This window comes from Anomalospiza imberbis, chromosome 7 (genome assembly GCF_031753505.1).
Source record: "Anomalospiza imberbis isolate Cuckoo-Finch-1a 21T00152 chromosome 7, ASM3175350v1, whole genome shotgun sequence".
Taxonomy (NCBI): Eukaryota; Metazoa; Chordata; class Aves; order Passeriformes; family Viduidae; genus Anomalospiza; species Anomalospiza imberbis.
In genome coordinates this window covers 2,262,425-2,289,073 of record NC_089687.1, presented here as the reverse complement: position 1 = coordinate 2,289,073, position 26,649 = coordinate 2,262,425, and the positions used below count along the sequence as shown (strand labels likewise).

Sequence of the window (26,649 nt, the reverse complement as noted above, 5' to 3'; positions counted from 1 at the left end):
CACATGGACCAAGTTTTGGTATTCCAGCTCTTGTTTTCTTCTCCCACAGATAATATCTTTAGTTCCCAGGTAATTTTCAGGGTGTGTGTGGTGGAATTTGTTCTTTTTGTAGGATGCATCACTGGGTGATGGATTTGATTGTAGGGTTTTATTTATTTACCTTTTTCTTGCTGGTAACGTGTGGTTCACGGGGTAGAAAATCTGTGTTTGACTGTTGAACATTCAACATCCAAATCCTGCTAAGAAAGCAACCATCAATATATGTAAATATCCATATCCATAAATAATGGAATGGATGGAAATGAGTGAAAATATTTGGGATTAAAAGCTCTGGAGTGCTGAGAAGGGAAATTAAGGCAACCTCAATAACCACAGCAATTAAAGATGATCAGTGGTGTCAAATATTAACATTATAAAATAGGAGAAACTCTGGGTCTAGAAGTTAAGAAGTAACAAAAAATTGGCAAATTTGGCAAAAAAAAAGCCTGCAATTCCTTCCCTGAAATGGGAATTTTTCCTGGTGAAATGCACAGAATAGAAATAGTAAAATATAATTAAACAGGGAGGAGCACACCACCAGTCACTGAGGGTGAGGAGAGGAATTTGTTTTAATACAGCCAAGAAAATTGGGGATGGAACACGGTGCTGGAAAACAAAAAACCCAGAAGAAGGGGCTTGGGGGGCTTTGATTTAATCACCTCAGTGCCAGCTGTTGGAAACACAAATCAAACCAAGCACCTCTGGGTGTGCTTCCCAAAATTACTTTAGATATCCTAGAATTACCAGATCAGAAGAACTTGTGGACTCCAGGGTCAGAAGAGCATCTGACAACTTTCTGGGACTTGTTGGGACTGGGGAAAAATTTCTTATTAAACTGGAATCACCCCTGGACAGGATGGCAAGAGCCTTCTCTTCTAATTATAAAGCTAATTGAAATATCCCATTGATTTGGGGTTCATGGAAACATCCAGAGGGACTTTGCCCTGCTTGGGAGAGATTATAAGGAATCACTTACTTAAATTTAAATTAAACTTAAAGTTCCTTCAATTTCCAGCTTCTTTTTCCCATTCTTATTTCTAAATCATAACTTATTTTCCCTTGTTAGTATTTTGGGGAGAGGAAAGTATTTTTTTTTTTTCTCCTCAGGTAAGAACTGTGAAGAATAAGGAAAACGTTCACTCCTTGCTTGGACACAGCTTGGGGTTTTCTGGTGTTGTTTTGCCTCTTAAAATTTGAATTTGCCAACAATTGACAGTCTTTCAGTTACCTGGTTGGTGTTTTAACTGCCATGCAACTTTCTAGGATTTTATAGAGATAAAAATCAGGGAGTTTGTAAAAAATAATAACAAATTAATGTAGAAAGATGAGTCTTATTAAAGATATTATTACAGAGAAGACCTGAATTAATTCTGTGGGATTTCCCACACATATTTAGCTGCAAATGGAACCAGTGGGCAGCTCCAGCTTTTGCTAGAGGGAGGAGTGGGATTATTGGAGGAAAAAATGCTTTTTATTGAATTTTTAACTTTCCAAATTCGCAGTGGAGTGTTTTCCTTCATTTGCAATGCATCTGCCACAGCTGTGAGTGGGAAAATCCTGAATTCCTGCTCCTGCACTCATGTGCTGTTGTCTTGACACTTTTCTACTCAAACACAGCTCTGCTGACAGCTGAGCACATCACAAGTTTCCTCCAGGTCATTTCCAACCCAGCAGCGCTGGGAAAATGCAGAAATCACAGGAGATGTCCCTGAAATTTGGACAGGAATTAAATTATAAAAATTAAATTTAAAAAAAAAACTGTAATTTTATTAAATTTTTAAAAACCTTAATTTTACTAAATTTTTAAAAACCCTAATTTTATTACATTTTTTAAAGCCTAATGTTATGGATTTCTGTTGTCCTATAAATAGTTCTGGGCTTTTTACCCTTCCCCCAAAGTTTTAGGGGCCAGGATTTCAGCTTTGCTGTAAATGCAAAGCCCCCTGTGATCGTGGAGCGTGGTGCACAGGAATTACGGGCAGGCAGGTGAATCTTTCCCAGCAGAGCACGTTCCATGGCCATGGAGTGCTGCATACGAGGGCAGTTCAGGATTTTAACTGGTTCTGACGGGGATATTTGATTTCTTGGGCCATTTTTGGTGATTTCTGGGCTGTCTCAGGGCACTGCAGGATCTCCAGAAGGAGAACCAGTGACGGCAGTTTGTGCTTAGCTGCTGAATTATGGTTTCTTTGGAATTGGAGGCAGTGTAATAAAGGAGATATCAGATAAGGGCCTTAAGTGTTTTCCATTCCAGAAAGAAAAGGGGGAATAGAATTGTCAAAATGTGTAACTGCTGGCTCCAGGTGTGCAGGTGAGGAGTGGAATAGGAGGTACAGCAGAGCTCCTGGTCTGGGATCTTTCAGGACTCTGAGGCTGTGTTTTCCATCAGCGCTGTCACTGGGAAGGGAAGGCTCTGGAAATCCCTGATTGAACAATCTCCCCACTGATGCAAACTCTGAGGGTTGATCTCTAATTTGTGATTAATTGCAATTTCACCCCCCTGTGGCAGCAGCTCCGGGACGCCTCGGGCGTGGCTGGGTGAGCCCAGGAGGTGTCACAGCCCCTTGGAGCCGTGGTGGTAATTAAAGTATCTTTAATTGTGTAATTTTGAGTGATCTTCTCTGCTCTCACACCCTCCTGATCTCAGGGTCAGCTCTGTTCACCCCCACTGGGGTTTCTGAGAGGATCCTGCAGATTTCTGCTGCCTGAGCTGGGCAGTTGCACCAGGAGAGGATGGAGGTGCTGGGAGTTGAGTGAGGAGTTCCTGAATGACCAAGGAGAGGAAAGGGAGATTCCAACAAGGGTTTCCAAAACCTGGAAGTTTCAAAATCAGAAAAGCAGCCACGAAAATATCCAATCTAAGCAAAGCTGGCTGTGGTTTTAATGGATGTGCAGAGAGAGATTATTTACAAGGGCCTGGAGGGACAGGACACGGGGAATGGCTTCCCATGGGATGGGGATTTTGGGAAGGAATTCCTGGCTGGGAGGGAGGGGAGGGGCTGGGCTGGAATTCCCAGAGAAGCTGGGGCTGCCCCTGGATCCCTGGAGGTGTCCAAGGCCTGGTTGGAGCAGTCTGGGACAGTGGAAGGTGTCCCTGGGACAGTGGGAGGTGTCCCTGCCATGGCAGGGGTGGCACTGGGTGGGATTGAAGGTCCCTGGGACAGTGGGAGGTGTGGGATTGAAGGCCCCTGGGACGGTGGGAGGTGTGGGATTGAAGGTCCCTGGGACGGTGGGAGGTGTGGGATTGAAGGTCCCTGGGACGGTGGGATTGGTGGGATTGAAGGTCCCTGGGACAGTGGGAGGTGTGGGATTGAAGGTCCCTGGGACATTGGGAGGTGTGGGATTGAAGGTCCCTGGGACAGTGGGAGGTGTGGGATTGAAGGTCCCTGGGACGGTGGGAGGTGTCCCTGCCATGGCAGAGGTGGCACTGGGTGGGATTGAAGGTCCCTCCCAACCCAAACCAGTCGGGGATTCTGTGACAAGCAAGAACTGAGAAGGGGGAATTGATACCATTCATTTGTGCTCAGTTCTGAAGATGTTTCAGGTGGTAATGGCTGATGAGCAAGTTCTGCACTTCACTTCTCTCAGTGCTCCACACACCTCCTTTAGTGAGTATTTTTTCCCCACAAATTCCAGCACTGTGTTTTTGAGACTATTTAAATACTGGGATGTGTCAGGGAGAGTTTCTCCCAGGGAAAAGAGTTGTAAAATAACACTTGAAATATTCTTCTCTAATTAATACACTCTAAGTGCAGTCCTTTTGGAAAATACATCTATGGTTAGGAGGAACAATTCTGAGATATTAATAATTAATATCTTCCTCTCTGATTTCTTTATTTTAAGTGACTCTTCTTGAACACAAAGTGATTCCATAATACCCATTTATTTTCTTGTCCTTGCTTAAGAACACCTGTCAAGCAATGCTTTAAGAAAAGGAACACAGCTAAAATCCACACAGGAAAATGAACCTGCTCTGAAAAGAAAGTAGAATTAAAAATGCTCATAAATAAAATCAGTAATAATTTTAAAAATTTATTTGCTATTTATTTACTTCCAAAACATTTCTTTGACCCTGTAAGAAAACAACAGCTCTGCTTTTTCTGCATTCCGGATATTTCTTCTTTCCAGTGTGTTGCAGAGAGTTCATTTTTCTCAACAAGTGGCAGAAGAAGCTTTGGCAGAGTCTGTGGCTGCAGGAGCTGGGTTTGCCCTGGGCTTTTATGGCTTTTAGTCTGGCTCCTTCATCCTTTTCATTCTGATTATTAAGGCCTCTTTGCTGAATTCACACGTGCTTGGCTTCCCTGGATCCCAAATACCACATTTTTGTGGAACTGGGAATTCAAGTTGAGATCTCCTTTTGGTGTTCAACTCCTGGTGCTTTATTTCTCATCCAAAACTTCCCAAGTATCGTCGTAGAGCCTGGAGGTGGGCACAGAAAACCCTTGGGTGGTGGAGGTTTGGGGTTTTGGAGTTTTAGGGGTTTTGGGATTTTGGAGTTTTTGGAATTTTTGGGGTTTTGGAGTTTTAGGGGTTCGGGGGTTTTGGAGTTTTGGGGGTTGGGTTTTTGGAGTTTTGGGGTTTTGAGATTTTGGAGTTTTGGAGTTTTAGGGGTTTGGGAGATTTGGGGGTTGGGTTTTTGGAGTTTTGGGGTTTTAGATTTTTAGAGGTTTTGGCGTTTTAAGGGTTTTAGGGTTATTGTCATCATTCTGTCCTTTGGTCTGGGGCCAGACGTTGGGAAGGTCTCACAGCTCCATATTCCAGTGAAAATGACTTTGCATGGATGTCCTCATAATTGAATATTGACTTGTTGGGATGGTTTTTTGATCTCTGGTGCCACAGAGAAATTTGTCCCCAGCTGCAGCTGTAAATTCTGTACATACACCCAGTCCAGGACTCTTCCAGCCCGATTCCTGCTGTGCCAGGTTGGACAGAAGCTGGGGGGGATATTTATTTGTGTTTTATCTTCCTGCTGAAGTCTGGCTGCTCACCCTCTCTCTGACTCCCAGCTTCTCCAGTCTGGATTGAAATAAGGACACATTTTCTGCCTCCTACTCAGTATCCATCAAGACTTCTTTTCTCTTCAGGAACAATTAATTTATTACTTAATTAATCTGGAGAAAGCTGTTGAATGCACTTGGGACCTCTCAGAAGATGAGGGTGAGAAAGCAGAGCCATTTCTCCCTAAAACCTGGCAGCAATTTTCCAACTTTGAAATTTGCTGCACAGCAAACCCTCTTGCATGGGGTCATTTACCTGAGCAGAATGGGAAACAGGAGCAGGAATAAATTACAAACAGAGATTGGGAAAATACCCAAACCAGATTTGCTATTCAGGAGAGCTCTCTTGAATAATTTCCTCATGCCTGAATTAAAAATCTCTCCATGTGCTCCTTAACACATCCAAGGGGGAGTGGTACAACTGATTCTTCCATTGGGAGTTTCTTAAATCTGCAGGTTGGTCTTTGGGACTTCTCATGATTTTTAAATCCTTGGGGCATTAGTTCTAAATACTATTTATAACATTTGATTTTAATTTTTTTTTATTTATTTTTTTATTCCTAAAAATAAATGGATAAAATTTGCTTCTTATGAAGATGAAGGGTTTTGACCCTCTCACCCAGAGTGGGATTTGCTCTGCTTTACAACTGCACTTTGCTCTCACCTCACCTTACCTTTTGTTACTTTATTATTTCATTTCTGCTCTGAAACATGATTATGGCACTGGGAGAGAGGGGTGAGATTTGTTCTCTTGAGTTCAGGGCACTGCAGAGTGTTCTGTGTTCATTTTGTACCTCTTGGAGTTGTCACAATGTTACAGCACTTAAAAATGGTAATTTTAGTTTAAAATGATGTAAAAGTTTGGCTCAGTTCTTATCAGTTGAGTGTGCTGGCAAATCCTTTTTTAAAGAGTATTTGTTCAGAAAAACAGGAATTGATATTTTGTGATCATTGATGCCTTTCAGTCTCTCATCCTAAGAGCTATATGAGTGACCACTGTCAGTTCAAAACTGCCTCAAGTAAAAAAATAATAATGATTTATATATCAGCTTTGCTAAAAGGGTATAAAGATACCCAAATAAACATTTTTACTCTTTCTTTGTAGCCTTCTCGTGAAAAATTTTGCCCTTTCTTTTCAACCCAAGTGATGGATTTTATACCACCCCAATTTACATTTTTCCTCTACAAATTGTGAATTCCCACTGACCTGGAACAGTCTCATCATACCATGTATTTTTTTATAATTCAGGACTCCAGAACAATGCCTTAAATATTAATCTAAAATCCAAAACCCTGTGAATTAATTAAAACTGGAAAGGGATCATGGACTCAGTGTTTCACCCAACATCATTCCTGTGATCCTTCTTCCTGGTGGTTGATTCCAGCCTGGTCCATGACTAATTCTGTTGAGCTGTGGTTGGGTTTGGGTTTATGCTGCTGAAAATCTGTGAGTTTATGTGAATTAATGCTGTTAAAACCTCTCTCCAAGAACTTTAAGGGATGTATAAGTGCACAATGCCATAATCTCCAAGGGGGCGTGGCACAGAGTGTCTGGAGCATCTGGTGGCAGATCCATTCCTGTTTCTCGAGTGCTCCAGTCTGGATTCCCCAGCCCCTTTTTCCCACGGCTGGTTGGGCTGAGCCTGGTGCTGTGTGCCCTGCGGGTGTCTCCCAGCAGGCAGCACCCCGTTGATACCCCTGCTTTTCCCGTTCCAGGGGGTTTGGGCCCGTCGTCATCGATAGCCATCGCTGGCACCAGCCAAGCTGCCATCACCAAGACCACGTCTGTGCTCCAGGACGGTGTCATTGTCACCACTGCAGCTGGGACCCCTCTGCAGCAGGGCCAGCTGCCCATGGGGGGCGAGTTCCCCTTCGCTGGCCACGAACACTCGCTCCACTTCCCGCAGAACAGCTCTTCAAACAACAACCTGCCACATCCTCTGAATCAAAACCTCCTCAGTTCCCTGCCTCTCTCTCTGCCGGTGAATCAGCAACATCTCCTAAACCAGAACCTCTTAAACATCCTCCAGCCTTCAGCAGGAGAAGGCAAGTCTGAGGTGAACCTCAACCCTTTGGGTTTTCTGAACCCGAATGTCAATGCTGCTTTAGCGTTCCTCTCCGGCGACGTGGACGGGCAGGTTCTGCAGCCCGTGCACTTCCAGCTGCTGGCAGCCCTGCTCCAGAACCAGGCCCAGGCCGCTGCCATGCTCCCCGTGCCATCCTTCAACGTGACCATCTCCGACCTGCTGCAGCAGCAGAACGCCCCCGCGGCCCCGGTCACGCAGCTGCCGGCGCCCCCCGAGCCCCTGCCCGAGGGCAGCAGGGTGGAGAACCTGCTGCCCGCCCCCGTGCCCGGCTTCCCGGGCACCGACCCCGCTCCCAACCCCCTGCTCCTGCCCGCCGCCTCCGGGGCCTCGGCGCTCATGGCCCTGAACCCGCAGCTGGTGGGGGGCGTGCTGAGCTCGGGCGGCCACCCCGAGGTGGCCATAGCCACCTCCTCGCAGGCCACCACCACCACCACCACCACGTCGTCGGCGGTGGCCGCGCTGTCGGTGTCGGCGCTGGGCGGGGGCACGGCCGTGGTGTCCATGGCAGAAACGCTCCTGAACATCTCCGGTGGCGCCGCCGGCGCGCCGGGGCCCGCCAAGCTCAACAACAGCTCCGTGGTGCCACAGCTCCTGAACCCTCTCCTGGGCACAGGCCTGCTGGGTAAGTGCAGTTTCTTGGGAAAAATCAAACCTGAGCAGGTGTGGGGAGGGAGAATTCACCGAATCCGCAGAATGACCAGGTTGGAAGAGACCTTCAAGATCATCAAGTCCAACCCAGCCCCAACCCCTCACCCAAACCCTGGCAGCCAGTGCCACATCCAGGCTTTGTTAAACACACCCAGGGATGGTGACTCCACCGCCTCCCCGGGCAGAACATTCCAGAACTTTATCACTCTTTCTGTAAAAACTTCTTCCTCATATCCAACCTCTATTTCCCTTGGTGCAGCTTGAGCCTGTGTGCTCTGGTTCTGTCCGTGCTGCGTGGAGAAAGAGCCCAGCCCCAGCTGGCCACAGCCACCTTTCAGGAGCTGTGGAGAGTGCTGAGGTGACCCCTGAGTCTCCTTTTCTCCAGGCTGAGCACCCCCAGCTCCCTCAGCCGTTCCTCACAGGGTTTGTGTTCCCAGCCCCTCTCCAGCCTCGTTGCCTCCTCTGGAGGCATTCAAGCATCTCAAGGTCCTTCCCAAACTGAGGGCCCAGAACTAGACACAGTATTTTCAGATTCAGAATTTCAGATTCTGGTTTTATCTTCCTTTCTTTTCTTGGTGTTGTTGGAGCTTGTTCATTGAGCAAACACAATCATTCTTGTAAGAAATTAAAATCGCGTTCTGCTTTCGTTCCTTAATGTCTAATATTGATCTTGGAAATTATTAATTCTGCCACCTAAACCTGCTAAATCCACCTGAAAATGGTGTGAGCAACTGGATTTATTTCATTGTTCAAGGAGTGGCAGCTCAGGAGCACCCCTGGATCAGCTGGGAGTGCCTGTGGCAGCGCAGGTTAGCAGGAGTAGCTGTGCTGGAGATGACAAACAACCAACATCACAAAGCAAGTGATGAAAACCCCTTAAATACAAAGTTTTTCCCTCCTGGGTGATGATTTTTCAGTTATTTTTACCAAAAACATATAATAGAGTCAGTGCTCCTCTGTTGGTAATCTACTCCTGGTGAGAATTAAATAATAATTAAATAATACCTCACCCCGACCTAAATGGCTGCAGTGAGCTCAACCTACTTGGCATTTGCCATACAAAATACATCTAACAGTGACTTTTCAAATGGGAATTTAAAGGAAAACACAAGATACTAATTTTAAAAAAGAAACAAACTAGAAAATGGATGTATTTTAAGCTTTATTATTTCATAAAGTCAGGTTCGGCTGTGTGGGGTTTTTTTTTTTTAAGAGGTAAGACATTCATGTAAAGTGAAATTTTCATGTAATAAAAAATGTTAATTCAACTTTTACTCTTGAATGTAAAAAAAAAAGAGTTGTTTAGAGTGTTGTGTGACGTGGCTGAACCAAAAAGCCTTTTCTCCTTCACAGCTGGTGAAGAACTCATTTTGTTTGGGGTTTAAATGTTTGTCTCATTCTCTCCCTCTCCTCATCCCCCTCACCACCCCGGCACTGTTTCAGTGAGATTCCAAGGCCTGGAATTCCACAGAAGCTCCTGCTGCCATCCCTGCTGTCCCGGGAGTCAGGAGAGGTGACACAAAAGAGCCAGCACTGGAGAATTTACGGGCAGGAGAGCCCCATTCCCAGAGGATGGAGGGAGCAGGGTCGTTTTCCAGAGGTTTCGTGGCACTCAGTGAGATTGGGGTGCAGGGAATTGCTGAGTGGTGTTTGCCTGTGCTTGCCTTGCAGGGGAAATGTCATCTCTGAACACTGCTCTCAACAACCATCAGCTCAGCCACCTCCAGTCACTCCTCAGCAACAACCAGATGTTTCCTTCCAGTCAGCAGCAGCAGCAGCAGCAGCAGCAGCAGCACCTTCTCCAGGGCTACCAGAACGTGCAGGGCTTTCAAGGCCAGCCCCAAATTCCTGGCCCAGCCAACAACCCAAACCCCATGGCGTGTCTGTTCCAGAATTTCCAGGTAGAAAACAAAATTAAATCAATATTCAAGCAAGTGTGCAGCTCTCAGGAGGTAAAATTCCATCCTCCAGACTTCGGGGTTTTTTTTTGCTGATTAAGACAGTATCATTTATATAATTACATTAATATAAATACATTTATTACATGCAATATATTCTTTCAGTAGCTGATGGGTTTTGCAAATCAGGAACGTTTGTTACTGAAATTTTACCCATTTCTCCTTAGGAATTTGGATTAGTTGCTTTGGAAAGAGTTATGCTGCATGTATTGAAAAAAAGTTCCTCTATATGCTGACAATCCCTATAGAATTTTAACAAAACTCTTTTCCATCCCACAGAAATGGTCCTAAATTCCTGTTTAGCCCATTCTGATAATTCAGCAACGAGAAATAAGTACTGATAGCACTTTGCAGTAATTAGAATTAGTAATTAGTAATTAATAAGTTGTTCTAAGTGACTGTGTGCACCAGTCCTCTGGTAGTCCCACTGAAATGGGATGGAAGAGCTGTGATGGGGATTGTGCAGCCTGGAAAAACAGGGATGGGAGTGAATAAACAATGACAAACTGGGCAAAAATGGGCCTTGCTGCTCTCCACATAACACAATTATTCCTAATTCAGGTTGGGTATCAACAGAGCAAAACCAGGTGACAAAGCCAGGGTGCAGGTAGGAATTCCTCAGTGTTGCTGCAGAAGTGCCGGTGTGAGAAGGGAATGCAGGGGCCCAGGAGGAAAAAGGAGCAGGGGAGAAGTTTCCCTGGAAAACCTCAGTTCTCAGCCTGTTCCCTCTCTTGTAGGAATTCTGGTTGCTTTAGCCCAGTATTGTTTTGTGTCACATTTCCAGTTATATAAACAGTCACAGTAAGCAGTGAAAGGGCTTCTGGAATATTTTCCCTGAGGTTTTTACAGTTTTTGTTGGAGTGCTCTGGTTGACATCATGTTCCCTGCCTGTGGATGTGACAAGAAGTAGGAAGAGCTCAGGTGGTTGAATCTGGAGATGCCAGTTTGCTGTGGCTTAGTGTTGGTTTTCTTAGTTTTACCTTTCAATATATTTAAAAAGATTTTATTCTATTATTAGTCTCAATAAACAATAAAATACAAAAAATATAAAACTCAACATAATTCTATTAAAAACCAACTTATTTCTTAGTTACAATACATTATAAATATGTTTTAACTTAGTAACTTTTACTACACAATATTACTATTATTTCTAACACTAATCACATTTTTCCCACATTATCTTACTACAATACGTCTTTCACAATTCTAATTCTCTAAAATATCTAATCTTTTTACAAAACCATATATTAAAACTTATTTCTAATTCAATCTTTCTCCCAACAATATCATCTCTATTGCATAGATAATGATCTTCTTAAATCAACACACCTTATCTCAGTATTTACATACAAATCTGCTTAAACTGTCTATCAAATTTTTAAAATTCTCTATAAATCCATTTCTCACAGCTTAGAGCACAGGCACGTGGGATGCTGGGGCCTGGAGATCCCATGGGAAAGGCACACAGCAAAGGAGAAGATAGGATTGTGGACCAATTCCAGAAGCACAGTGGTGGCATTCAGGAATTCATTGAGGAGCACACAGGGACAGAAGCAAGGCTGGGTCTGGGAAGGAAAGAAAAGGAATTGAGAGCTGGACTCAGAGGTTGTGGAGGGGAGGTCTCTCCTCCTCTGGAGATGCACAGACCCCACCTGGATGTGATCCTGTGCTCCAGCAGGAGGCTGGATTAGATCAGCTCAGCTGGAGAAGAGAAGGCTCCCGGGAGGCCTCAGAGCATTTGCAGTGGCTGGAGGGGCTGCGGGGAGGCTGGAGAGGGACTGGAGGGACAGGACAAGGAGGGGTGGGTTCAAACTGCCAGAGGGGAGATTTGGGTGGAATGCTGGGACGGAATTCCTGGCTGGGAGGGTGGGCAGTGCCCAGAGAAGCTGTGGCTGCCCGTGGATCCCTGGAAGTGTCCAAGGCCAGGCTGGATGGGGCTTGGAGCAGCCTGGGACAGTGGAAGGTGTCCCTGCCCGTGGCAGGGGTGGCACTGTGTGGGCTTTGAGGTCCCTTCCCACCCAAACCATCCTGTGGCTCTGTATCAGAAATACTGACCTCAGTGAAGTAGTTTAGGACTTGAGAGAAAACAGGAGCCTGCTGACACAAAGCCAGAGACAGAGTTTTGTTTTCCTCTAAATCAGGCTTTTAATTGTCTCTCTACCTTGTTCCGTTTGTACCTGGTGTACAGCAAAAAGAACTGTGCTGTAGTGAACAAGCACAGAGTTTATCTGCTGAAATCCAGCTGGAGTTCAGACAGCAGTTCCCATCTTGTCCCTCCTTTCCCCAGGTGAGGATGCAGGAAGACGCCGCCGTCCTCAACAAAAGAATGATCACCCAGATGGGAATGGCGCCGGTTCCCGAGAGCTCCAACACTCTCCTTCCTCCCTTCCAGGAGCCTCCCTGCGACCTGCAGCAGAGACCTGACCCATCCCTGGGCCAGCAGGCCAAGGACAACCCCAACGCCGCCGCCGCCGCCGCGGGCGACGCCTCGGTGGACGCCATCTACAAGGCGGTGGTGGACGCCGCCAGCAAGGGGGTGCCGGTGGTGATCACCACGGCCGGCTCCAGCTCCACGCAGCCGAGCCCCATCCCCGCCCTGAGTGCCATGAGTGCCTTCACAGCCTCCATCGGGGACCCCCTGAACCTGTCCAGCGCCGTCAGCGCCGTCATCCACGGCCGCGGCGCCGAGCACGAGGGGCGCGGCCGCGGCGGCCGCGGCGCGCGGGGCCCGAAGAACTCGGAGCACGGCAAGAGTTCCAGTGAGGGGGATGGCTACGAGTATTACAAATCAGCCACTTGTAACACGCCCAAAAAGCAGTGGGAAGGGGAGCAGAGCCCCGTGGGGGAGATCAACAGGTGGAAATGTGAGGAGTTCCTGGAGCACTCCGCCCATATCCACAGCAGCCCGTGCCACGAGAGGCCCAACAACGTCTCGGCGCTGCCGCTGCTGCAGGGGGAGCAGCACCAGGCCCTGCTGGCACAGCGGAACTGTCAGAGCGAGAAAATGCTGGAGGAGAATTTCAGGTATAACAATTACAAAAGAACTATGATGAGTTTCAAGGAAAGACTGGAGAACACTGTGGAACGATGTGCACACATCAACGGGAACCGCCCGCAGCCCAACAGGGCCTTCGGGGAGTTGCTCAACACTTCCAAACAAGACCTGGTCCTGGAAGAGCAATCTCCCAGTTCCTCCAATAGCTTGGAGAGTTCCTTAGTGAAAGACTACATCCATTACAATGGAGATTTTAATGCCAAAAGCATTAACGGGTGCGTGCCCAGCCCCTCGGATGCTAAGAGCATCAGCAGCGAGGAGGAGCTGCGGAACCCCGAGTCGCCCTCGTCCCACGAGCTCATCCACTACAGGCCGAGGACGTTTAACGTGGGCGACTTGGTCTGGGGCCAGATCAAAGGACTGACTTCCTGGCCTGGCAAACTTGGCAGAGAAGAAGAGGTTCACAATTCATGCCAACAGAACGCTGAGGAGGGGAAGGTATATTTATGTCTCTATGCACATCTCTCTCTCTCCCCCCACCGGCACACAAATCAAAATTTTGTCTTTATTTTGTCTCTTCCTTTTTAGCAGCACAAATGGCTTTTTTTTCCTAGCTGTAGCATGTAGAGCTGAATTTCCCCTTCATTTCCTGCCAGGGCCGTGAGACGGGTTAGATTTGGGCTTTGCTAAATGATTTTTTGGTGTTAACAAAAAGTGGTTCTCGCTTACGTGGCGTGTTCAGACAAATTCCTGGCTGTGTCCAAAGCATCTGATGCGGAAATACCTGAAAGTGCTGAAACTGCAGAAAGGAGAAGTGGCCTCATCAGATTGAGGAATCTTTAATGAGTGAAATCTTGCTGATTGACACACACTTCTCACAGGAAATGCACACACATTTCCAACTCCAAAGGAGGTTTTGATCATCATTTAGTAATAAGAAAAGTGTTCCAATTTGCTCTTTCATACTAGAATTCTTCTTTTGTGTTAACAAATCATGTGCTTGTTGGGGAATATACAGGAAATGCAGTTATCAAGGAGTTATTGGTAATTTTATTATGAAAAATATTCCCAAATCTGGGCTCCACTGCTTGTGTAACATTTTATCTTTGTAGCTCATACAAAATGCTGCACATCTTCCATCTATAAATATTAAAAATTTTTAAAATGCCTAAGCAGAAAGGGGAGAGTTAAGGAAATAGGGGTTTGTCAGTGACACAAAGAAATCACATCACTTAAAACTGAGGAGAGTGGGTCGGACCAAAGTGTTCCTTCCTCAAAATTCAGCCAGGAGCAGATACCCGGAGGAGAGAAGGGACAAGAAACGCATCCCACCCCACCCCTGCCATGGGCAGAGACACCTCCCACAGTCCCAGGCTGCTCCAAGCCCTGTCCAGCCTGGCCTCGGGCACTGCCAGGGGTCCAGGGGCAGCCCCAGCCTCTCTGAGAATCTGCCAGTCCCTCCCCACTGGAGCTGTAAATCCCGGCTGCTCCTCCACTGTGGTTTCACCCCCAGAGCAGGAGAACTTCAGTCTCCCTTGGCAAGTGAGAGTGCTGAATATTCCAGAGCTTTCCATGGTTTAATCCATCCCAGCCCAAACCAGGAGAGTGTTTCAGAGCTCATCCCTCAGGAAGCTCAGATCCCTAAGTTACAAGTCAGGTTAGGAATTGGAGGCACAGGAGAAGATCACAAACTTCTAGGGATGAAGCAAAACTGGAAGAATTCCATGTTCAATATCCCTGACTGAGTCAGGAGCACAGGAGCAACATTCCCATTCCCAGTGTGCTTTTATGGATTAACAGAATCTGTGTGTCCAGATCTCTGTGAATGTTTAATAGGAATGAAAGGTTTCTTTTTTCTAACTTGTGTAAAGAGGGGAATTTTCTCACCTGCATTCCTGAGCAATTTCATGTGTCCTCCCTAATCTGGGGATACCAGAATGTGCTGTTGGTTTTGTGCAAACCTCCTTTGCTGTGGTGGGGTTTCTGTGCATCGTGTGGGAATTGTGGGATCTGAAATCCTGTGGCACCCATTTTATTGGATACCGAACAAAAACCAGGGGAGCAGATCCTTGGAATGCTCACAGCAAGGTGGAGACCACTCCAAGTTCTCCGTGAGGAATTCCCACATCATGGATCACCTCTGGCATCAGATCACCTTGAATTAATCATTTTTAATTTAAATATGAAAGAAATGTGTCTAATTCCTTCATCAAGAAGTGTGGGGTGAACAGCCATTCCAAAGGGCAGGAGTTGAGGGTGGAAGGGGGATACACAGGGAAAACCCCACACCAGAGCAGAAGAAATCACCTGGAAAACCACAAAGAAACACCCTTGGAAACCACAAAGAAGCAGCCTTGAACTCCAAATGTTCTTCAGGAATTCTGCACCAGCCCATGGTGGGAGTGACCTGCAGCACTTGGGAAAATTCCTTTTTCTCTGGAGCTTCCTGAAAATGTCTTTTAAAGTCTTTGTGTAACCAGATGTGACCCTCCTGTGTTACATTGATTTGCTGTTGGGATTTGTACATTCTCTGGTCTTTAGCTTGTTTATTTTTGTTTCCATTTAGAAGATTTCGGGCATTCAGGTATTTAATGGGATAATGGATCTGTCTGGGGGATCCAGACTGGAGAAGGAGGAATACTGCACTTCCTTTCCTTGGTTTTTGTCTACTGGAAATTAGAGGAGCCCAAGGAAGTGCAGCAGAAATTTCTGGGAAGAAAAGGAGCAAGCCTGAGTCTAATCCCAAACCAGAGGAGTTGTCTCTCATTAAGCAATTAATTTGATTATTACCCACCTTGGTTATTATTCATCACCTAAACAGGACCAGAGCAATCAAAGGTTTTGTGGGAGCTTTTCATGGTGAATTTTACCAGGGCAAATCCTGCTCTCAGTGGGACTTTCCAGGTGTTAAACTGGGCTGGTTAAACTGGGCTTTTCTGGTGCTGCAGGGAGAACAGGGAGGATTCCTCCCATGTCTGTGATCTGGTGTTGATATTGATGATTATTAATTGTTATTTCTCTTGGAGTTGCTTTCCATACCCTGTTTTGTAGCAATTTGATACTTCTTCCCAAAAAAACCCAAGTGTTTTTTAATGTATAACCGTCAGAAAATGCCAATAATGAAATTATTTTTGTTACTTTAAGAGGTCCTTTGTTCCCCAAACATGATATTAATTCTTGATAACATTATTTGCATTGAACTTTGCAATTTCTCTCCTGGCAGCCCTTGGCAGTTTGTTCCTTAGATAAACATTTCTATCTTGGATAGGGATAATTCCTTTTTTTCTCATGTTTGTCCTTAGAAAAGCTCCCCAGGTTCTCAATTTCTTCTCAATTTGTCTTCTTCCAAAATCCAGTGAGGGGAGGGGTTATTGGAAATATTTGCATTAAAAGTGAGCAGGTTTTAAGGGAAAAACTCTACCATTTGTGGCATAATTGAATTTATTTCACAAAAACTGAAATCTCAGCTCCCCAAGTGCAGATTTCTCCATTAATCACTCCTGGAAGTGCCTGGATCAGCACATTCCCAATTTCTTTAGCACAGGTGTGACTTCAAGACACTGAAATCTGCTCTGAATGTGTAAGTTTGGGCTTTATTTCGAGAGATTTTGGCAACTGCTCACCCTTTACCTCCACCTTGTTGTGTCCACACGTCAGATCTGGGGTGAATATAAACTATTTAGGAAATGGAAGGCTGAACTTGGAGGGAATTTGCATTCCCACTTTGTGCATAGGCACACACTCCATACATTTGTATTTATGGAAAATGTCAAGTAAGATGTAGCAAAGAAACAGGAACTGAACCGTTTCTTTTCTTTAGGTTGATGTGTTCTGAATATCTGATTTTGTTGTTTTTATCAGCAGGAATGACTGAGCCAGATCAAAATATTAGAGTGATGTGGCTTCATGTTTTGAGATACAAATGATGAAATTATGGAGTTGTTATAATTAATTTTCTGCTTGTATTGTTTACACTGGGACTTACTGGTGCCCACACAGTGGTTGAAATTGCTTCAATTTAAAATATTCAAGATTTAAATTCCCAGTTCTCTTGAGCACATGCCCAAATTCAAATAATTAAAATATTTTTTTGGGCACATGCCCAAATAATTAAAATAACTGATTTTAAGACAAATACGTAAAGCTCTGGTGAAGATTCCTGGGTTCAGAAGGCAAAGAAGGATTTCCTTCTGGAATGGGAATGAATTTGGCCGTGCCATGAGTTGAGCAGAGACCTGGAATTCCTCCCCCAGGAGCTGGCGGTGCTGGGAACACTTTGGAGTTAAAATGGGATCATCAGTCCCAGGCACTCAGAATTCCAGGTGTGCATTCCAGGTGTAAAATCCATGTGGGAAAGCGAGTGCAGAGTGAGACACTCCACCAGCACTGCCAAGAAAGATCTTTAAAAGATTCTTCTCCTCGGTTTTGTGCCGTGAATGTCCCGAATTTGCGTTTCTGTTGCCGCTGGTGAGAAATTCCAGGAATGGATGAATGTGGGAGGGGTGGGCAGCTCCAGGTGCTGTTGCTGCCCTGCTGGAGGGGGATCCCGGGCTGGCAGAGCAGGAAAGGTGGGATTTGCTGCTCTGGGTAACGAGGTTTGGTGTCCATCCCTTCCCCAGGTGGAGCCGGAGAAGCTGAAGACACTAACGGAGGGGCTGGAGGCGTTCAGCCGCGCCAGGAAAAGGAACAGGAAGTGAGTCCATCCTGCTTCCCCACCAAATTCCAGTCATTCCCTTCCTCTGCTGCTCTTCTGGGCAGCTCAGCCAAACTGAGGGGTTCATTCCTTGGCATTCCTCATGTTGGTTCTGGAATCTGAGGCGTTTCGAGTGCATCTCCTCTGTGAAACATCCCCTGCGTGCGAGCTTCTGGTGGCACAAAAGCAGCAAAAAGTCATCCCATCAAAATTAGCCTGCCCAAACCAGACTTCTTAACCAGACCTGGCCTCCTTCCTTCTCCCCATGGCAGCTGAGCACAGGGTTATGCTGAGAAATCCCCTTTATTCCCACTGCTGGGAAGGGTTGCAGGATTTGTGGCTGAGCTCTGGCTCACACCTGTGTCAGCTGCTGGGGTTTATCCAGCTTTCACCTCTTAGTGACAAATACCAGCATGGAAAAACTGTCAAACGGCAAATACTGGGGCATGAAGCATCTGGATGGGCAAAAAGAGGAAAATTACTGAATTTTGAAGGGAAAAAAACTCCTCTGGACATCTTTAAAGGGATGACAGAGTAGGACCTGTGCTGTGATTGGGTTTGTTCTATGATGGTGCTTGTTTACTGTCGTAGGGAAAATACATTCTTAAACCTGTGAGAATTTAAACTCAGCCCTGAGTGACCACAGGCTGAAAGGGATTAAATAATTCCCTCTCTTCCCCTCCTTTAAAGGGGTGAGCTTTGCTTTTATTTCTGTGTCCCACGGGGCCAAAGAGAAGGAATTTTTATACCAGTGAGACAGTGGTGGTGGCTGTTTTTTCCAGCATCATCCCCAAAAAGCCTTCCTGGATTTTAAGGGAATACAGAAGGGCTGTTGGCAACTTCCCTGTTATTTATTCATGTCCCTGAAGTGGCATCAGTGACTCAAGTACAGCAGGAGCAGATTTAAAGTGGTTCAAGCTGACATAAACTGCTGCTTTACAGCCCTTACAGAGGTGTTTCTGCATGTTTCAACTTATTTCCTAGTTTGAATCCTTTGGTGGACATTTCCTGGTTTCCCCATGTCCTACTGTAGATTTATCTGGCAAAGTTCATGGGTTTCTGTGTGGTTTGTGATGTACTACTGGCTCTTTATCCAGGTTTTTTTAACCATTTAGTGTTAAATACAATTGCTGCACCTAGAGTGCTCGTCACACAGGCCCCGGGTTGGTTCAGCAGAGCAGGATTGGTCTCCAAGCCCTTGAAATGATGTCCACATTCCACAACTCCATGAATTCTTCATGTCTCAGTTCCATCTCAGCCCTTCCTTTCCTGCTGGAGCCACGTCCCTGCTTTGCTCCCCAGGCCATGGCACAGCTTCCTGAGCTCTCCAGCTGTGCTCTGCTGGAGCCTTCCCTTCCTCACCTGCTCCAGCTTTGCCTTGCCAGGCTCTGGAGTGATCCCTGCTCCGCTGAGCGCGGGCGTTCCCGGTCCTGCTGCACACAGAGCGCCTCCAGGGGCCGTCCCCCAGTCCCAGCTCTTTCTCCTGGGCTTTGCTGCTCCTCTGGGTGTTCTCATCTTCCTCTTCAGTCAGGAATGTGCCACTTGCCATCCCCTCCTTGCCATCCCCACCTGTCCTGCTCGGTTGTGCCAGGTTGAAGTCCCATCTCCTGCTGGACACGTGCCATGGGCAGGGTTGGACAGAGGTCCACGAAGGGAACAGCTGGTGAAGCTTCCACTGCCTTCCCAACTTCCAGGGTTGATTTAAAGTGGATTTTGGGAAGGAATTCCTGGCTGGGATGGTAGGCAGGCCCTGGCACAGGGTGCCCAGAGAAGCTGGGGCTGCCCCTGGATCCCTGGCAGTGTCCAAGGCCAGGCTGGAGCAGCCTGGGATAGGGAAGGTGTCCCTGCCCATGGGAGGGGCTGGATGGGATGGGCTTTAAGGTCCCTTCCAACCCAAGCCAGTCCAGGATTCTGTGATTAAAGGGAAGGTTTTCATAGGAAGTGTCTCTGTGAGGGACAGGCCTGGTGTCCCAGCAGGGGACAAGGAGCCTCCTTACCTGCCTGTGCCATCACCTTCCCTCGTGACAGACATGGCTCTGCTCATCCTCCATCTCCTCCTCCCATCTCCTCATCTCCAAAGCAGGACCTGTCACCATGTCCAAGTGGGAAAAGTCCTTCAGAACAAAGAGACCCCATAGAATGGTCGCTGTGAAATGAAATGTGCCTGGAGCTGCCCCGTGACCTGGGGTAATTTGGGGTTGGAAGAAGGAAACCTTCACCCCACCTCTCCCTCAGCCTGTGGGGTGCTGCCATTCCAGGGTAAAACTGGGAATATTTGAGATAATTAACGCAGTTCATTGAAAGTTAGAAGGATATTTAACTTCTGTAATCCCAACACAAGCCTTTCCTTTCCATAACACTGTTACGGGTCTGCTCTTCCTCCTTGTGCTCCCAACCTGGGAGGCCCCGGGGTCAGAACATTCCCAATGAATTCACGTGTTTGTTACTCTCTTCTCTCAAGTTTCCTTTCTGTCCTTAAGAATTACTGATGCCTTTCATCTTTTCTCCCTAGAAGTGGAAAGCTAAATAACCATTTAGAAGCTGCTATACACGAGGCCATGAGTGAACTAGACAAAATGTCTGGGAATGTAAGTTCCTTTTCCTTGGGAATATTCTCCTTTTCCATGTTTTTGCATGTGTGTCCATTGGAGGGAGGCTTGGCTTGGGTGGCTTTCTAACAAATTCTGGGTTTATTTTCTGGAACAATGAGGAATTTTCAGTATTTCCCCTGCATTAAAAACTGTTTGCAAAAGTCTGATGGTTCTGAAAAATGGGAAAAGTTGTAGGATTTTGAGTGCAAAACTCTTGGAATTCAGTTTTCCCCATGAGAAATTAAAGATATTGTCATGAAAGGTAAGTTTAAAAAAAAATTCTAATATCACACCCAAGAGTGATTTTTCCACACTAATTGCACTGTTATGGTGTAACTCCAGCATCTTTCCAATAACAAGTTTGGTTTATAAAATATCCTCATTTTTCTTTCTAAAACATGGCTGTAATATCATTGCAGCCCACCTAAAAACAAAAAACAAATGTATCACAGCACATGTAACCTCCCACATCTTCTATTGGGTCATTAATTATTCAAATTATTAATTATAAAATGTTCGAACACAGGAGAGAAAAAAGGGGTTTTGCTGATATTCAGTGCTCAGGGCTGAAGATGTGCAGGCTTGGAATTTACAGTAACACTTTTTGAGCTTCTGGAGAACAAAAAAGGAAATATATTTATATTTATTTATATATTTGAAGAACTGAAGGCTTAGAGCTGATTGCAGACCCAACAAGAAATATCTAAAAAGTTATTGAGTAGCTTTAAAGTAAGAACCAAATCAAATCTGTTGTTAAAACTGAACTTAACAAACTGAGCTTTGAGCTTTGATTTAACACAACGTTGCTGTGTTTCCCTCCTTTGGGAGGACAAGGAAAGCAGGAGGTGATTGTTGGCCTGTAACAAATGAATTTGGGATGGGTGTTTGGGCTGGCCCATCCTGCTGCCACTTTTTCCCACCCATAAATCCAGGAATATCAAAAGCTGCCTGCTCCGGGCATCGGGAGCAGCAGAAAGTGCTCGGGGGAAGTGCTTGGTTGGATTTGCTGCTCTGGTTCTTGTGGCACCGAACTGCACCTGCAGTGCCTTGACTGATCCTTGATTATGTGGGCACAGATTTGGGATCAGGGCTGGTTTCCATAAGGATCATCATTCCTAGAAGCACTCCCGGGGAATCAGCAGCTCTTTTTAGTGACTCGCAGCTTTTGCCGCTCCTGCTGCTCAGCCCCAGCCACGGTGAGAGGGGAAACATGTGCAGCAGCATCATCAGCTCCAGCAGGGAGTTCTGGCAGGAGCCAGTGGGGCAGGAATGTCAGAGGCTGGAGAGCTCGGGAGGGAGCCCAGGGCGTGCTGAGGATTGGCTCCTGTGCTGGGAGCTGCAGCTGCTGCCGACAGATGGTGGTGGAATTCCACACCAGCTCAGCCTTCCTCCTCCTCCTCTCTCTCCTCCCGGTTCTCCCTGAGCAGCCAGCCATGCCAAACTTTGGCTCTGAAATCCATCCAGCATTAGCTGGGAATTGAATGTTTCCTTTTAAACACAAAGAGTTTCCTGGACATCCCTCATTCCTTAATAACAGCCCTGAGCTGGACTTCTCCAATTTCCCCTTACCAGCATTTTCTCACCATCTTCTCCCCATGTTTTATCACTTTGGTCACTAGGATGTGTGAAGGTTTGTCACTCATTTTGCCATTATTGCAGTTTGGGATCAGTCCCCAATTAGGGGGGTTTAGTCCCTGATTTGGGGGTTTCAGTCCCTGGTTAAGGGGTTTCAGTCCCTGATTTTGGGAATTTTGGTCCCTGATTTAGGGGGCTTTAGTCCCTGATTTGGGGGTTCCAGTCCCTGATTTGGGGGTTTCAGTCCCTGATTTGGGGTTTCAGTCCCTGATTTGGGGATTTCAGTCCCTAATTAATGTGTTTCAGTCCCTGATTTGGGGGTTAAATCCCTGATTTGGAGTTTCAGTCTCTGATTTGGGGATTTCAGTCCCTGATTTGGGGTTTCAGTCCCTGATTTTGAGATTTCAGTCCCTGATTAGGGGGGTTTAGTCCCTGATTTGGGGTTTCAGTCCCTGATTTGGGATTTCAGTCCCTGATTTGGGGGTTTCAGTCCCTGATTTGGGGTTTCAGTCCCTGATTTGGGGGTTACAGTCCCTAATTAATGGGTTTCAGTCCCTGATTTGGGGGTTTAGTCCCTGATTTTGGGGTTTCAGTCCCTGATTTTGGGATTTCAGTCCCTGATTTGGGGTTTCGTTCGCTGATTTTGAGATTTCAGTCCCTGATTTGGGGGTTACAGTCCCTGATTTGGGGTTTCAGTCCCTGATTAATGGGTTTCAGTCCCTGATTAGGGGGGTTTAGTCCCTGATTTGGGGTTTCAGTCCCTGATTTGGGATTTCAGTCCCTGATTTGGGGGTTTCAGTCCCTGATTTTGGGATTTCAGTCCCTGATTTGGGGATTTCAGTCCCTGATTTGGGGTTTCAGTCCCTGATTTTGGGATTTCAGTCCCTGATTTGGGGTTTCGTTCGCTGATTTTGAGATTTCAGTCCCTGATTTGGGGGTTACAGTCCCTGATTTGGGGTTTCAGTCCCTGATTAATGGGTTTCAGTCCCTGATTAGGGGGGTTTAGTCCCTGATTTGGGGTTTCAGTCCCTGATTTGGGATTTCAGTCCCTGATTTGGGGGTTTCAGTCCCTGATTTTGGGATTTCAGTCCCTAATTAATGGGTTTCAGTCCCTGATTTGGGGGTTTAGTCCCTGATTTGGGGGTTTCAGTCCCTGATTTTGGATTTCAGTCCCTGATTTGGGGGTTTCAGTCCCTGATTAGGGGGGTTTAGTCCCTGATTTGGGGTTTCAGTCCCTGATTTGGGATTTCAGTCCCTGATTTGGGGGTTTCGGTCCCTGATTTTGGGATTTCAGTCCCTGATTTGGGGGTTTCAGTCCCTAATTAAGGGGTTTCAGTCCCTGATTTGGGGGTTTCGGTCCCTGATTAGGGGGGTTTAGTCCCTGATTTGGAGGTTTTAGTCCCTGATTTGGGGGTTTCGGTCCCTGATTGAGGGGTTGTTTCCCAGCCACTGCAGCTGCTGTCTCTCTCCAAGGTCTGGGATGCACAGGTTACGGAATCGGCCTTTTCCTCCCATTTTCCCCAAGCTGTTGAAGTCCCTTTATTCTGTGTAGCTGGGAAATGCTCAGAGCTGGTTCCTGGCAGCCCCTCGAGCGCTCCTGCAGCTCCTTGATGCCCCTGACCGCCGTCCTTTGCTAACTTGTGAATATACTTATTTTTAGGTCCACCAAATCCCGCAGGGAGACAGACAAGTGAAGCCTCCAAAACTCAAGAGGAGGAAGATCTCTAGATAACATTGAATGTCTTTGTTACTGGTCCAGTCCTTATCACAGTGAACGTGCACATGAGTCTATCTGTAGGTGTTGATCCAGACGTGGCTCTGTCAGTATTTCTGTGGAGACAGCTCGCTGCCATCGCAGGGCACCACGAGGAGCAGTGCTACCAGATTTTGGATGATTAGGAGGGATAGAGGTTGCTGGATAAACCAATCAGAAATCTTGAAAGGTTGCAGTAACAATGTCAGATGATTACTGAATTTTTTTTTTTTCTATAATACTAAAAATTGTGATTATAAGAAATAGTCCAAATGTTTCTGAGAAATTTTCATTGTGTACATAGATAATACAGAATTTCATGGTGATATCTGAACTGTAAATATTGTACAATATTGTCATGTACAAGCGTACCTAATGCACACTTTATCTTTTATTGTACAAAAAATAGTGTACAAAATTCTTTGGTTTCTATTGAGTACACATACAAGAGACTACCAGTGTAAAGTGATAAATAAAAATACAGCCTAAATGCTTTTATATGATAATGTAAAAGATGCTGTTTTTGTATTTAACAGCAGAGAGAAGGCATGATTATGTAATACCTTAATTATGACATCCACTTCACGCCACTGAGTGTTCATTGCTCTGTCTGTTTGGAATGAACCTTGCCTGGAAGTGCTGTACTCCAGTTCAGGCCTTTAGGAGAGCGCAGCCTCGCAGATTCCCAGTGGGATGTGGGATCCCAGCTCTAATTAACAATTCCAAGGCTGCAACCCCTCGGTTGCGTTTTTACTTACTTAGCTTTGAACGTAGAACGCTGTAGATTTGATTAAAAAGGACAAAAAAAAAAGTAAGAGTAGAGGGACTATTTTAGTCAACCGTTTCTGTAGGAGAAGTTTCAGAGCCACCTGAGGAACTAAAGAGTCGATCCCCCCGTAACGTTGAGCCCCTCCAACCACCCCCTAGATTAATTAGCTTCAATTATCTAACGTCATTAACACGGTGTTTCCTCGGAAGGGGGCAAAGGCCCTGCTTTCAGGAGTGATCAGGATTGATTGCTGTTGATTACCTTTGGTTTGGCAGTAGGATGAAAGGGCAACGCTCTGCAGCGCCCGGGAAAAGCAATCCCAGGATCCATCTCGTAGTATTAAAACAGAAAAAAAGTTAAGGGTGGCTTACAAAACTATTAGCAACAGTAATTTTTATCAGTATTATGTAACATATCAGATTTATTTTATTTAAAAAGAATTATTTATACCATTAACAGATTCTTATATATATTAATGTGGCTGAAATGCGCAGGTTAAATCTATTAACCAAATTATTTATGTTATATTAAGTGAGAAATGTGAAACATATGTAGAAAAAAAAATTAATACACTACAGATTTAAAAGTCTAAAGCTATGAGCCATTATAAAATTAACGAACGGAAGTGTAGCACAACATTCTTTCCATTTGATTTCATTTTCCTTTTTCACACGGCCGGTGGCGATGGTGGCGGAAGCCGTGGCGCGCTCGAGGCTTCCCGAGAGAGCTCCAGGCACCATTCCCAGCCCCGGGTGGAGCTTTGCCTCCCCCCTGGGGCCGGGACCACCGCTTACCTCAGAGCTCCTTTGCCCCGAGTCCCGCCTGTCGCTCTCTGGCTAAGGACTGGCAGTGATCAGCACCCCGGGCAGCGGAGGATCCCAGGGTTCGGGGATCCCGAGGATCCCAAGGATCCCGAGGATCCCAAGGATCGTGGCTCCTTCTCCTCTTGCCCGAGTCCCGCTCGTGGGTGCCGCAGGGCAGCGTTGGCCAGCGGGGCTCGGTGCCCGGGCACGCAGCTACCTCGGGGCTCCCGGGCTGGCTCCTGTCCCGGGCGGGTCCCGTTCCACGGGCAGGTTCATTTGTCTCCCCTCGTCCACGCGGAGCTGTGCCGGGGGCCGCCAGCTCCCGCTGTCCCGTGGCGCGTGGCCGCGTCCTGGTGGCCCTTGGCTCTTCCCATCCCGATCCGTGCGCGTGGGCGAGCGCTGGAGCTCCTCTCCCTCGGGATTTTCCTTTGCCTCCTCCCTCTGCTTCGTGTCCCAGAGCTGAGTTTGTGTCTCCTTTGGCCCGTAGGTCTGTGCTCCCTCCTCGCTGTTTTACTTTACATCCCTAAGATTATGTAAAGTATTCTCGTGCACTTGATTTCCTCGGTTAATAATGGCATTGATGTGGGTGCTAGGAGTAGTTTGTTTCAGTCCATACCAATCTTTTTTTTTCTCTCTTTTAGAGTTTTTATGGTTTCATGTAAGCAGTTAATGTAAATATTGTGAGCATTACAGGTCATGCAGTGTTGTAACATTTTAAGAAATGTTGCACCGACTTTACGATTAAAAAACTGGTCACTCATACTTGAATTTTGCCCATAGAGCCATTTCTTTCTCTTTGCATTAAAGCATAATCTACTTTTTTGATGGAGGCCCAACCCTTCTTTCTACCTTATTATTTTTTTGTTTAATAAATCTCTATTTTTTCTAATAGAAGACTTAAAAATGAAAATTTAAAAAAAATACTTTTTGCCTACTTTCTAATTTAAGAGAGAATTCCTATATTTAAAAGGTGGAGAAAAAAAAAAAAGACAAAAAAACACACAAAAAAAAATACTCCATTGTGGAAAGTGGAACACCACTGGATTTGTCATTAACATGGCACAATCACCCGAAAGTGGCTGAGTGCAGCGAGCCCACAACGCCGATCAGGACCTCGGTAGATTTAGGGAACGCCGTGATTCCTTGAGGATGTAAAGTGTTGCATATTCTTGTCTATTTATTTATTTATTTATTATGCTTTCTTTTGCTTAAGTGGGTGACAATGTGGTTGAGTCATTCAGATGACATTCAAATTAAAGGAAATATTCCTCTTTCTAATATGGTGCGTTGTGTGAACACCATAAACGAAGCGAAACAAAAATATTTTCATTTCTTTCAATGGATTTTCTTCTTCATGTATTTTCAACTTCCTGGCTGGTATCAGCTGCAAAAAAAAAATAATATCCACATAGTTTAAAAATAATTTTAAAAAAAGAAAAAAGAAAAAAAAAAACAAACCCACCCCACCTCTGATGTCCCAGGTCTGTTATCCTCACAGTCTAAGGTTTTAGGGGTTAAGAGAAACTTCAAATTCCAAGGTCTTTCCGAAATCATCTTTGCAGAAGGTTTATAAGTCATGTGAAATCCTTTTGGAGTCCCTGAGTTTGATGGTCTAGAGATATTAGAGGGCTCGTGGTGGACTGAATTACCTTAGGACTGAATTACCTTTCTTAGCTACAGTTTGTATTTTGCTATGTAGGGTTGTAATGTGAGAATTCCAGAAGAGCCGTAGCATAAA

At 45.9% G+C, this 26,649-nt stretch overlaps 1 protein-coding gene and 1 long non-coding RNA gene across 9 annotated transcripts in view; one reads left to right on the top strand and one right to left on the bottom strand.

Annotated features, from left to right (window-relative positions):
- Window positions 1-23,837, top strand: part of MBD5 (methyl-CpG binding domain protein 5) — a 123,370-nt gene extending 99,533 nt beyond the window's left edge. For all 8 annotated transcript variants that reach the window (XM_068195127.1, XM_068195126.1, XM_068195125.1 and 5 more), the window contains 6 exons: window positions 6,753-7,745; window positions 9,443-9,672; window positions 12,020-13,225; window positions 17,347-17,420; window positions 19,933-20,008; window positions 23,247-23,837. In XM_068195127.1, the coding sequence (XP_068051228.1) occupies window positions 6,753-7,745; window positions 9,443-9,672; window positions 12,020-13,225; window positions 17,347-17,420; window positions 19,933-20,008; window positions 23,247-23,318 (2,651 nt within the window). In that variant the 3' untranslated portion in view covers window positions 23,319-23,837. The remainder of the gene's footprint in view (window positions 1-6,752; window positions 7,746-9,442; window positions 9,673-12,019; window positions 13,226-17,346; window positions 17,421-19,932; window positions 20,009-23,246) is intronic.
- Window positions 23,349-24,985, bottom strand: LOC137476782 (uncharacterized). The gene is made up of 2 exons (XR_011000577.1): window positions 24,370-24,985; window positions 23,349-24,117 (listed from the first exon to the last, which is right to left on the bottom strand). It is a non-coding gene; the product is annotated as an uncharacterized lncRNA (long non-coding RNA).
- Between the last annotated feature and the right edge of the window lie 1,664 nt (window positions 24,986-26,649).